General features: G+C 41.4%; 1 protein-coding gene across 2 annotated transcripts; it reads left to right on the forward strand.

The window, feature by feature from the left end:
- The first annotated feature begins 6,129 nt into the window (after window positions 1–6,129).
- bdh2 (3-hydroxybutyrate dehydrogenase, type 2) lies at window positions 6,130–13,319 on the forward strand. 2 transcript variants are annotated; one of them, XM_060047221.1, is made up of 10 exons: window positions 6,130–6,267; window positions 6,730–6,809; window positions 8,905–8,983; window positions 9,495–9,591; window positions 10,093–10,201; window positions 10,607–10,667; window positions 11,029–11,142; window positions 11,779–11,837; window positions 12,296–12,388; window positions 13,033–13,319. In XM_060047221.1, exons 2-10 carry the CDS (start codon window positions 6,738–6,740, stop codon window positions 13,084–13,086), a joined length of 738 nt encoding a protein of 245 aa, XP_059903204.1. In that variant the 5' UTR covers window positions 6,130–6,267; window positions 6,730–6,737; the 3' UTR covers window positions 13,087–13,319. The 2 variants fall into 2 exon arrangements, with proteins under 2 accessions (XP_059903204.1, XP_059903205.1); XM_060047222.1 differs by having other exon boundaries at window positions 6,236–6,271.
- Window positions 13,320–13,377: the final 58 nt, after the last annotated feature.

The raw sequence follows: 13,377 nt of genomic DNA on the forward strand, positions 1-13,377 counted from the left end.
TTAAGGACATGGCCAGAAAATGAAGATTGTTAATTCAAAGTGAAAAAGGAAGTAGCCTAGAATAGGGAAGTAGGAGTATGCATAGAATTTAGCAACAACTGCGTTAGCATGCATGGTGAAGTTAGCAGGTGTCTACAAGGGAGTTGTATCTTGAATATTATGTCATCGCCGCTGTATAGAGAAGGTTTAACCGGAAGGCTAACCAGTAGAAGATGAAAGACTAGAGACAACGGCGTCTATTATGTGGTTTACCTTAGATAGCCGTTATAGCTAGCAGAGCACCTGCATATTAAACATCTCTCAAAGGAACCCTCTTCAATGGCAAAACCATCACCCTGGTTGTGGTCGTCGGTGCCTGCGTGTGTTTGTGTTCTTCATTGTTGTGGTTCATCTTTGAGCCACTTTTTGAGAAGGGTGGGAATAACTGACAACTTCTGTCCTGATGGAATCCTGGAAGCATCCTTGAAGGGCGACGGCAAACCGGCTTCTGCTGCGCCTCTCGCTGGGGAGGGGAGCACAGCGTCAACAACGCTCTAAAATGCCGCTTTAACTTTTCTCATTACGTTTTTACAAAGACAATTTTAACTGGATAGGTTCCTGGGATATTGCAAATTACGTACTATTGCTGCAAGTTGCAAACGTTTAAAGTGGATCACCTCTTCTATCTATTCCTCTATAAATATTTATGAAAAAATAAGTCATTCAATCGCCTCACAGAGGGAGAGGGAACATGAATGAAAGGCTACGTCTCCACAGTCCACAGTAGCCCAGAACCCGACCCCCTCGGTCAGCAGGTGAACTAGAAGCGTGGTGTCAATATTGGTTTGTTTTGCACGCAAGCACCAGGTTTCCTTCCTCTGGAACCTCCAGCAGACAGACAGGAGCTGAGAATGAGGAGAGGAAATGAGGACAGGCAAGTTCTTCCCTGACAGGACCAAATGGAGGACATACTTACACACAAAATATAAGCAGGTTGACAGTTATAGAATAAACAAATCTGATATAATACACTTGGATGTCCAAGAACCAAGATTTAAAGATAAACATTCTCCGATCATCTGTGTGTGTGTGTGTGTGTGTGTGTGTGTGTGTGTGTGTGTGTGTGTGTGTGTGTGTGTGTGTGTGTGTGTGTGTGTGTGTGTGTGTGTGTGTGTGCGTGTGCGTGTGATCTTGTCGTGGCAATTTCTCTAGAAGAGTTTGTGTCTAAGACAGATGAGATATTTAGATGCAAAAAGCACACAATACTCGTTATATATATTTGTAATAAAAGTACGAACAAAGATACATCACAACATGCATCAACAAACAACGAAACAGGCATACACTACAATAATCTGAGGCCTCAGATGGGAGTTCGCCCTGCGCCTTTACTTCATACTCTAAAGGTACGCTCGGAGAAAGTCTGCATAGTGACTACAGTTAGGAGTTTTAAACACCCTCGGATCCTTGAGGGCAGTGGGCCCCAAATAAACCAAAAGCCTTTGTTAACCAAATGTTAATCTATTGATTGTAGTTCCTTAAGAGGTTGAGAAGGTGGTTGAGGCTGTTCCTTGTCAGCTTTTGCTTCTCTGCGCTCCCCAGGGGGTCAAGGAAAAACAGGCCCAAACCAAACTACAGACAACACGGAAACAGAATGTGAAACCAGATTACATCACATGAAATGCTAAGATTTACATTTTAGAAGACCCTTTAGTTGAGCAAGATTGCAAGACAATACACGGAACGGAATGTGAAACCAGATTACATCACATGAAACATTAAGATTTACATTTTAGAAGACCCTGCAGAATAGCAGGGTGGGAAGATCATACACGGAATAGTATACAAAACGTGATGGCATATCTTGAGTCTTCTGAACCTAAAAGGATTAACAGAAATAATGCGGAGAGGGGACAGGGTTTATTAAAACTGCACTTAAGATTCTATACATACTTTTGTATACAAAAAGTATGCAAAAGTTCATAAAAAAAAAACGTAACATGTGGATTTTCCATCACAATCTCCATTAGGCTCTGATGAGGTAATGCACTGCACGTCATTGATGTTTCTCTCGTAATTATGTTTTCTCAGAATTGCATCATTTGTATTCTTATTTTAGTTCTCTAGTCTTATCCTCCAGTCATTCGAGCTTCGAACGATTCACTTCTACACCTCAATTAAGGAGTCTCTGTTTATCTAAAGGTCTTCACCTATCTGGGTGTTGTTTCGATTTATTTTGCTCTGCTCAGTGGTTTTTAGGAGTCGAAACGTGGATACGCCAAACTAACTCCACGTTTTACGGTCCCCTGCCTCACTTTGGATTAAAGAACCAACTCATATCTAAGTCAGACAACTTCCAAGAAGGATGTAAATAGCACAACATGTGTCCCCCTTCTCCCAAATCCAGATTGTTTTTTAACTTCGGAGAACAGGCAAGAAATATAACGGAGACTACGTCTGAGAATCAATAGCACCAACGTCAATCTTTAAAAAATTGCTCTGTGGTTTTGTGTTGCACCTCCTGCTGTTCTCTAGGAGATCGCTCGACTCTTGAATTATATCTCTACAGATCTCTCCATCTCTGTCTATATTTCTCTCCCTTCCCTTTTGCCAGCTCTCTCCATCTTTTCTGCTCCATCTTTCTCCATCTCTTCCTCAATCTCTCTCCCCACATCTCCTCATATTGCTTCCACCCTCTCTCAAGAACTCCAGCTCCCCCTTAACCTCACTCTTTCTCTATATCCCTCTACATCATCTCTCTCTCCATCTTTCATTTTCCATCTCAGCGATGCTCAAGGGACCTGCATTTGAATTGGCCATCCACACATTGTTCATTACTCATTGCTAATTCAGTCATTTGTTAATTCAACCAAATGTAATTTGATTAAAATCTCCTGCCAGCAATATCGTAATCACAAGACATCCCAGTACTGGAAGTCAAGGTTAACCAGAAACCAACGTCTCCATCATTTAATTGATGGTTATTGAACCAATTTAAATTTTCTAATGTGAAGTATCTGGTAGGGGAATATATACAAGTGATGCGTGCAAGTGAAGGATTTAATTGAGCGGAACAGCCTCCTTCCTCACTCACCGATGACAGGTAAATCGTTATTAGGGGTCAAGTGTTATTGTGATCTGAAAGCATCATTAGTCAAACCAGATGTTCTCAATTATGTAAATTAGCGTGAGTAATGGTGATATTGAAATAAACCAGTGAAACCGGAGATGCTTAATGTCATTTATTTGTTATTGGCTCGCCACAACGCAACACACACCTTTGGATTTCGTTTTTGAAATTGCATTTTTGGTACAGGATTCCCAATATTGCAGCAGACAGTAGTAGCACAACGACAGACAAACAATTCAAAGAAATCAGGTAAAGAATAGCTTTAATCCCTCTGCCCACCCTAACTAGGATTCCTCCCCCGTAACCATTCTGATCAGACCGCCCCCCACACTTTACATCAGGCCTCTCTCCATAAAGCCCCAATTTCATCACCATCCTTTAGATGGAATAGCGTGGTAGCAAGGAGAGAGATTACTCACTGTGTGATTTTGTCTGTCTTCTACAATTATTTTAGTTTGTCAGCCTGCGAGACGGAAAAAATGCTGAAATATTGATGTCACTCATTCTACTACCATATTAAGGTGTTCCTCAAACGTGGCTACCACTTGTGTCCATCCGATTTTTCATCAATTTTATTCCCAGAAACAAGCATGTACGCCATCTGGTCTTATGCTCTTGTTGGTCTCTCTCGTCTCTGTTGATTCCACTTATTCCTACTGAGTGCTGCGTGGGGGGGGGGGGGGGGGGGGGGGGGGGATGTGGCTCGGTTCGATCTGCCAGAGGCTAGGTCTTAGGTCAAGATAAGCCTCCATCCAGCTCTCCGTCCCTACGTTATTTCGACGTTTTCATCTTCAATCTATTCTCGGAGAAGGAAGATCAATCGTATCTCCCACCTCCCCTCATCAAAGGGATAATGGAATTTTATGTCAACAAATGTGGAACTCAAGCCTTCCCGTCACATCTTGCGACATAAATGGACGTCACTGATTGGCATCTCAGAGCTCCTGTGGTTTTTCGATCCCTTCTAATAGTTCTCAGCAGAACAAACGGAGCAAAAAGTCCAAGGCACAGATACAATGTGTAAAAAGGAACCAGAGACAGAGGATATGGGCCGTGTTGGAGACCGAGGGCGTGCTATGGGTACCTTCTGTTATTAAAGGGCAGTATGGTAGACAGATGAGATGTTGAGGGGAATAACACAGATGCATCAGGAAGGCTGGATGCATTAACGTGTTTACCTTCAGTTGTTGACATGCCGAGTGGAGAAATATTTTTTACGCGACAAATGCAATTCAGTAGGAAGGAAGACAAATATAAACAGCTTTATTCTCACTTGTCCACCTCTGCCCTAGATCTGATCTGAAGGCCAGCCCTGGGCTCGGCGAATGATATTTATTGATCCAAATTTTCTATTCACCTGTTTCAGCCCATTGTGTAATGTCTACAAAAAGGAGAAAGAGACATTCCATGCTATTAACTTGTTTATTCCTCATTTCTTTGGAGAATGAGTAGGGCTGTTGCAACAAAAAAAATTATCCTCCTATTCTCTATCTATCTAAATAGATTGGTTGCGTAAGGTAGAACGTCCTCCACAAAACCATCATTGATTTAACAACAAGCCCTCATCAACTGTGGGAGCAGAAATTTTGGACTGCGTGATTTTTCCTCACTAGGCCTTGGAACTGCTTCTTTATCAAATGCACTTTGCTTTTAATAGAATATCACTCAATATCAACAATTTTGTGTGCGCTCGCACTCTCACTGTCACACTCTCTCTCTCACATGCACACACACACAATTATATTATTTAAATAACAATGAGCAGAATGGAAAATTGGACAGGTGCTAATTATATATTATATCGGTGCAGGGTGGACCTTGCTTCAAGCCACCTAGGCGGCTGCCAGCCTCTTACGGGGCTGGTGAACATCACCACCCAGGGTTGGGATGTTAAAAGCCAATTTATTGAAGAGGTCTGCATATGGTCTGGTGCACCTTGTTGCCATGTGGGAGATTACTTACTCTCGAGTGTGTGTGGTGACGTCTGGTTTAACCTGTGTACACAGATTACCCAATGTGCAATTGGGGTGCAGCCTCACCTAGCCTGAGTCCAAATAGTCTGGCTCGGACAGTTGAGGCTGCTTAAACCAGCCATCCACACATATATATAAAAGTAAACACTGCTTGCAAAGACCACCTATAAAACATTCCACCATAATGTGTTCTGTTTACAGTCATATCCCTAAATAGACATATTAAATAGGTCCGGAATTTACACAAAACCTTTAATGCAGTTCGAAATGCTACCCCAATAATCGTTGTCCACTCATAAATCCTCAACTCTCTTTTATCAACCCCATAATCACAATGAGATGGATCAACAGCGAAATATCACCTCACTTATCTTAATAGCTTATATATATTTAGCATTCATATTATCAGTACTGACGATTAACTTCACAATTCCTGCTCAGTTCAAAAGTTGTTCTAAACGTTTTCCCATGCTGTGTGAGCACAGTTTGTGTTTGGTTAACTTGGAGGTTTGTAGCTGGGTCTCCATGGGAGTACAGACTTTCTGGCCTGTTGTTGTGCCATCATGTTGGAGGTCCAGCCTTGAGCGAAGCACGCTTGTGTTGCTGTTTGTATAAATTCCCTCACAGCGTGCCGTAGTTCAAAACAACACTCTTGAGCTCTATTCCACAAGAAAAATAATGGCTTTCTGTCTCTGGTTGACCAGCAGGTCACCAAATAAAGGCCTGCAGACATTACAAGTTAATTAACTAACAACTGAAGACAAAATAGTTTTCCCGAACCTGTGTTCAAACTCTGGTTGGAGTTTACATAAACCTCTACCTTCTGACTTCTGCTCAGATTTCAATGTGAAGTACTTTATATTTTCTGTCAATTAAAACATTTTATGTTCCTTAACCTATAATACGTGTTATTGATGAGGCCTAATATTTCGACTATTGCAACATAGTGATTTAAGTGTTGGATAAGCATAGTTCTTCATTAACTCCTGGAATGCAGGCGCAGCATGGTTAAATCCTTAATCCTCACTTATTTTTTACTCACATGAACAACTATTGGCCAAGAACACAGTGCTGCGTGCGCACACACTTCCTGGTCTGTAGCCAATGACAGAGCCGGAAAATTTGCTAGCGAAGCTACTGTCACTGTGTGAACTTTGACTCACTGTTGGACTGACAGAGCAAAAGGTAGGCAAGTTAACGTAAACTCTTACAAAACCTATCATGAAGTACGGTTATAAAATGTTCATTCGCCAATGTTGTATGTGGATGCGGTACCAGTGTTGGCTACGTTAAGTAATTTGAAGACAAAGCAAAGGAGAATGTTGCTGCAGGCTTACGTTGGCAATCATACCTCTAAAAATAATGTATGCAATCCGACATGATTGATGTAGAAAGTCCCAAAGGGAACAGCTATAAATTGGTATACATGTGGAAAAGTTAGAACAAAGAAGGCAAATCCTGAAAAATAAGAAAAAATGGGCATGCACATACGCACATCACATTCATAACTGGCATGTAAATCATTGATATCAATATATGATTTATTTTTATGGTTCCCACTTATGTTTTTCACGATCACACCTTCACCTTGCTACTAATGCATCACGTGTCTCATGTTGCTGTTACTGTTGTTGTTTAATCATCTAGGACGCGCCATGGGTCGCCTTGATGGGAAAGTGATCGTGTTGTCTGCAGCGGCGCAAGGGATTGGACGTGCGGCGGCAATAGTAGGCCTAATGACTTTATAAATTGCTCATGCAGTTGAAGTTAATTTCCCACTAGCCTTTTCAATATATAGCCTACAATTTGTTAGATTGTGTGTCTTCTGTGCTGAAGAGATGCGTGCAATGGCAAATTCATCTCTCCACTGACAGCAGGGTCTGCATCACATCACACCTTTGTATACTGAGTCCCGTCACTTGAAGAGTAGCAACCCAGTCTGAGTTCTGCAATGTTTTTAATAGTGAACGTATAGGGTTGAAAGTTAAGTTTAAAGTGGTTGTGAATCACAATATTGAATTATTTTAAACTGGTTTTATGTCGTTTATGTTCTCTTCAGCATATCAATATATAAACCATTAAATCACTGTTGCTTCAAATAAGACCGTCAAGAGGTGTAAAATCATCTGTGTTTTCCAGTCTCCAACCAGTCATCGGCTGTCAAAGTGCGGTGGCACTTTGACACCACGCCAAAGGGCGAGAGAGTGCACTTCTTTGGGGCACGATTTAAGGATATAATTGAATTGCGATTACTAGACTATATATTATAGTCTAACATTAGATTATAATATTGCGATTGCGATTTAGTATGCACATTTTCTTTTTAAAGTTCCTTATGTTTTGTATTATTACTTGACACATTGGCGGTTAGGTTTTTTGTCAGTCCGCGGCCAAATACCAACGAGTCCAAGACAAGTCCAAGACAATAAGAAATGTCTCTAGTCCGGTCCATTTATCCAGTATCTTTAGCAAAGCTGTAAACCCGGCCATAGTCACTGTCTTGATCATATCTTTAACTATTAACCCTATCGCCTTAGTAAATTTGCGGTTTTGAATCTTGTTCATATACAGTTTTATTCTGGATAATTTCGGTCAGTGATCACTGTAAGGGTGGCATTCGATCTACTTGACACCTGTGTTCGGGTTTTTGTCGGTTTTCTTTTTCATGCCAGCGGCAACAAATCAAAGCGTAGCGTGGAAAGTTGTTTTCCTCATCTACTGCTATCGCTCGCAGGTCACGTAAACTTGAACCCCAACGTGGGCCGTGGCCCTAGTGTTTCAGATTCCAACCACCTGATTTGTTAGATTATGTCACATTAGAACAAACACTTTACTTATTTTTTATCCCAGCCTTTACGATTTGAAAATCGTGCTCTATTACATTGTGATGTCGGTTGGAATTTGATTAATCGATCAGCCCTAACACTAGCGCCACTGTGTGTGTGAGGCCGTGTGGAGCTGTGTCTGAGCATCTGTTAATGTTGATGTCAGCCTCAGAGAGAGGGTTAGGCTTCTCCAGGCTTTTTACTTTTTTAATTCCATAACCTGAATGTTCCCTGTGTTCAGCAAGACTTTGCGAACAGACCGTTCAAGATATAATACAATGCGACAGCACAACAACCAGCAGCATAGACCTGTGACTCTTAAGGCTTCCCCCCTGGTTGATATCCTTGTACAAACAGAACAAAACATACCGCCTCTCCGGGAGACCGAGTCATTTGATGACCATTTCCTCGGGAGTGACGCCTTTTGCGTTACGTGTATGCATTTTTGATTGTGGATGCCTCTTTAAAATGTGTGTTTTTATTCTATTTTGTGTGGAGGAGGTTGGATCCCCGTTGCCCGCTAGTGAGGCGTGAAAGCCATCATAGACCGGGCTCCCATGGTCTGAAGAGCTTCCCATTTATACTCTGAAAGACACTTGAGGCTGTAATGGTCTAGGACATGTTTAATGGGGCGTCGCTACTATACTCCTCGGTTGGCCTAGCCACAGCATCTTTTTTAAACCTGTCAGTTAAGTATTTTTTTTCTTGAAGACAAGAGGGACAGAACGTCTATCAAACACTCGATGCTGTGAATTTGATGATTTTTAACCGGCGGGCGGTGTGGGTGCAGTGAGTCGTAAACGGTTTCTGGTAATATTAGTTCCCGTGGTGACGTGACTTCAGTGTTTTATTGTCCAAAAGAAATACAGCATGATGGCACCACCACTGTGTTTTGAAGCCTGCCCATTATAACAATGTATTCTATTCACGCTGAAGATTATTCCTGGATGTTCATTACATTATGTTGGTGAACATTAAATGTTGTTGTCCTTTGCAGGCGTTTGCTAAAGAGGGAGCTAAAGTCACCGCAACTGATATCAATGGAGAGAAGCTGAGGGAGTTGGACAGTATTGCAGGTACTGCCTGTCAGATCTGTTCTGGTGCATCGCTGACATCTGCTGGACAGAGAGAAATTCTGCACACACGGTTTCTTGTCATCTCAAAATACATGTTTGTTGTTCCTCAAAGGCTGTAACATAATATCGTTCATTTCAACATATTCTTCCTAATTTTTCCAGAATTATTTAAATTATTTTCTTATTCAATTAGAGATTGTCACAATGCACAATACCATTTCATCTGACTGTAGTAATGGTCATAAATGGCCCCTGATCATTCAAATGCATCGGTAACCTGATACACTAAGCCAGTGAAAGGTTATTCAAAGTTTTAAAAAAAATTCTCAGATGTAGCCACGTTTTTGCAGAGATTCAAACATAATAGTTTCTAGGTATAGTTTTGAAAAATTGGCTATTTCATAGTCCATAGTTTAATAGTCTCATAGTCTCATTTCGGTTAAAATCCTCAAAGTCTCACTGATAAAATGTAGAGAAATTGTAAATATTGCTATCCGTTTTCTAACTGAAGGTATCAGAACCAAGGTGGTGGACGTGACTAAGAAGGACCAGGTGGAAGAACTGGCCAAGGAACACGACCACGTAGATGTGTTGTTCAACGTAGCTGGGTAAGTTCTCTCTCTCTCTCTCTCTCTGGCTCTGTCTCCGGTATCTGTCTCTTTATCTCTCCCTCTCAAAGTGCGCTTCATCCCCTTCTCCCCCTTTTTTAAACCCTTAAACCCCACAACTTAAGGTCTTCCACAACCCCCTCCTTGACCTCTTGAACACCATTTCAGTAATGTGGTCGTGGGAGCGTTCCTGTTGCATCCAGCATTCAGCTTTTACCAACAGCGACTCGCAGTGAAACCAGATAATAAGTCAAGAAGGTAGTCAGCATCATGCTCTCGGATGCTTGCAGGTTGGGCTGTAGATGATGGAGGATTTAACCCAGAGCTTTGCCGCTGGGAGGGAAACGCACCTATGCACAACAGCACCCTGCCGCTCATCTTCCTTCCATACCTCCTAAAGTCTGGAGTTCAAGGGACGTGTTGTGGATATTGATAATTATGGCAGTTTCAAGCGATCATCTGTCCAACGGCTCATAAAGGTTTGTGGTGGTTGTCTCCTAGCTTCGTGCACCACGGCTCCATCCTGGACTGTGAGGAGGCCGACTGGGACTTCACAATGAACGTCAACGTCCGCAGCATGTACCTGATGACCAGGGCTTTCCTGCCCAAGGTGACCCTTGACCTCCAAACCATATGCCAGCCTCTTAGATCGGCCGCGGTTGATGGAACCTGTGTTGGTTGTTAATAGAGTGCCATATGTTTAGTGTTTTAATGTTGTTCGGTTTGTTTGTTTCTGTGGATTAGCTGCATTACACTGAGCCTTTAGAGGGAACAGTCCCGTTACTGCCTGCCAATCTGTCTTTAGCTATACTCTAGCTGCAAGCTAATGCAGCGATCCTAGAGACTTGAATCATAACATTTTGTCCCTTTTTGTAAAACCTTCTATAAAACTGTTGATACAAAAAGCAGCTGAGAAGGCTTTAACGGGAATGAACGTGGAGATCTCAAACATGATTACATGGTTATTATTGATCACATTGCTGATAATTTATCTCCTACTGTGCTCATATTATAGATGTTGGCCAAGAAGTCAGGAAACATAATCAACATGTCATCAGTTGCATCAAGCATAAAAGGTAAACAACAGTATTGATATCAATTACCATCCAAGTACAATCTAGTTTGAAAAGGAAAATAACACTAGACCAATCAAATTATATTGATATTGATACTGTTACAAATTATATATATAACATCATAAACGGAAATACTCTTCGTAGCATAAACCTATACATATATATATTCTACATTATAGAAAATTGTAAAGATATCCTAAATTAAAGTAATTTATGAGGATAATGAACACAATGCCAAAAAAATAGAAGTATATATTTAACATGACAGCAACATGAGTAAGAAAGGTTTGCTAAGCCATTGGGCAGCTGAACAATGTCATTGTAATCCTCTTATGTCTGCCATGGCTGCTGTCTTCTTTAGGTGTGGTCAATCGCTGTGTCTACAGCACTTCCAAGGCAGCTGTCATTGGACTCACCAAATCAGTGGCCGCAGACTACTTGGACCAAGGCATTCGCTGTAACTGTGTCTGCCCTGGTAGGTGTATAATGTTTGTTATATATCCCCCCCCTCACATGATGAAAACCTTCCCAGATAGTGGCAGTTTACTTTAATTGTCCGCATCAAATACTTGCCATACTGTGTGCCATACCGCATGCCATACTGTGGCGGTTGACCCTGACACTAGGGCTGTTTTTAATCAAATTCAAATCGACATCGCAATGTAATAGAACGTGATATGCACATCGAAAAGGCTGCAATTTCTTATTGTTACTGAATGGAGATCAGTAATATTATTATTTTTTTCATTTTTTAATTCAATTAAATTAAGATGTTATAATATGAATTCCTGCATCAATTCAACTCAACACATAGGCCTGGCCAAAAGGAAAGAGACGTTTATATTTGACAGCTTCCAATGTTGTTCAGTGAATAATACAGAACATAAGGAACTTTACAAAGAGTATTGTATACTAAATCACAATTGGTCAAAATAATTGCAATTAGTTTGTTTCCCCAAATCCTTCAGCCCTACTTGACACACAACACCTAGGTGTCTCTGTAGGCCAACACACGGGATGCAGGGATATGTTGTAACCCAAGTTTGTTTTTAGAATGGGGACAAATCGACCCAAAGAAATTGTTCTTGTGTGTGTGTGTGTCTATCTCCAGGCACTGTTGATACTCCGTCACTACGAGGCCGTATCCAGGCCCAACCAGACCCAGAGCAGGTAGGACTACAATAGAGCCGGCAGCATACTGTAAATAGAAAATACGTTTGGCAATGAGGACAAAATGATGTGATTGCAGAGAAAATTACCACACTATAATGGGCCCTTTTTGCCCCTCAAATAAATTGTTACTTGCCAGGACGGCATTGGAAACATTGTGTTTGATTGGTCACAAAAGCAAGGCGGCTGTGATTCACTGTGTTCTGTTTCCGCAATCGGAATTCTGATATCCCGTCTCGATGGAGACCTCCAGTAATGGAATGATCAGTGATCAAACCTTAGAAACATTGAGTAATAAACCAGTTTATCCGCAAAGCACTTCTTTGAAGTCAAATAGCTGACCGCTTAGGCCCTGGGATTCAGCGATAACCACCAGATTGCAGGATCCGACGATTCTACGATTTGAACTCCATGTCAAGTGCTGTGTAAAGTGAGCTCCTCATCTGTACCTCCCGCAGGCTTATAAAGATTTCATGGCAAGGCAGAAGACGGGGAGGATGTGCACCGCGGAGGAAGTGGCGTACCTCTGTGTTTACCTGGCTTCAGACGAGGTAAGCTCTGCTCGTGTGGTGCAGCGCCGAGGGCTTTGCTTTTGTTGATGCTGGTGGAACTCAATTAGGCTGCCACCGTTGAACAGGTGTTGGCCCACAGTGGTTTTGCTGATGTTATGTTCTTGAAGTCTTATAATCTGTGGACCTGTTTCTGTGAAGATTGGATTTTCTGGTTCTCTGAACTGAGGCCCACTTTCTCACACATTGTGATATCCGAAGTAAATGCGGATTAAAAGAGGTGCACCTGCGAAATCAGTCACTGATATCGTTGCCATAACAGTGCTGTGCAGTTTTTTAGAGAACTGTTATAATTAACAGTTGCATATTCAAACTTTTTTTTTTTTATATTCTTTTGAATAACTTCATGCCACATGCCATTTCTTTCATAAAACATTTCTTTTACTAAACGCTAAATCAATGTGTTGCAGAGGAAGTTAATAAATATGAGAACCTTTTTGCTTGCTGTTTTTTACAAGTCCCTGCCAAGGGGACTTGGCTTTTGTATGCCTTTTAAGAACATAAGACCGACGCTACGGATGGCTCTAGCGGCCCTTGATCCGAGCCATGATTTGGATAGGCCGTTGACCTGTCAGTGGTGGAATGTGATGGCTCCCAGCCTGATGAGTGTCTTTGTTTCTCAACAGTCAGCCTACGTGACTGGAACGGAGCACATCATTGATGGAGGATGGCGTCTCTGAACCGTTCCTTTCTAATAACTACTTCAAATCACTATTTGAAGGCGTTTTACAATTATGCATCCAACCCATGAATAATATAATTATAATACTACAAATTCCACAGAGATATGATTTCAAGCTGTTTACCTACCTTTACTTGTTTGAAGCTGAATTGTCAATTTAACACAATCGTGCCACAAAGGAGTTGTCAATTTGTCAAAAAACATTTAATAACTTTATTATGAATAAACCAACCGGTAACAACGTATTTGAGATTCCTACACTTTAGTTTCTACTAATGGTCTTGGAAGA

Source organism: Gadus macrocephalus, chromosome 3, assembly GCF_031168955.1.
Source record: "Gadus macrocephalus chromosome 3, ASM3116895v1".
In the NCBI taxonomy this organism is placed as follows: Eukaryota; Metazoa; Chordata; class Actinopteri; order Gadiformes; family Gadidae; genus Gadus; species Gadus macrocephalus.

Bases quoted from the DNA above. Each gene is read 5' to 3' on its own strand.
- bdh2 (XM_060047221.1), top strand. From the start codon at position 6,738: ATGGGTCGCCTTGATGGGAAAGTGATCGTGTTGTCTGCAGCGGCGCAA. The intron at 9,592-10,092 runs GTAAGTTCTCTC...GTTGTCTCCTAG, and splicing joins GTGTTGTTCAACGTAGCTGG to CTTCGTGCACCACGGCTCCA. The intron at 10,202-10,606 runs GTGACCCTTGAC...CTCATATTATAG, and splicing joins CCAGGGCTTTCCTGCCCAAG to ATGTTGGCCAAGAAGTCAGG.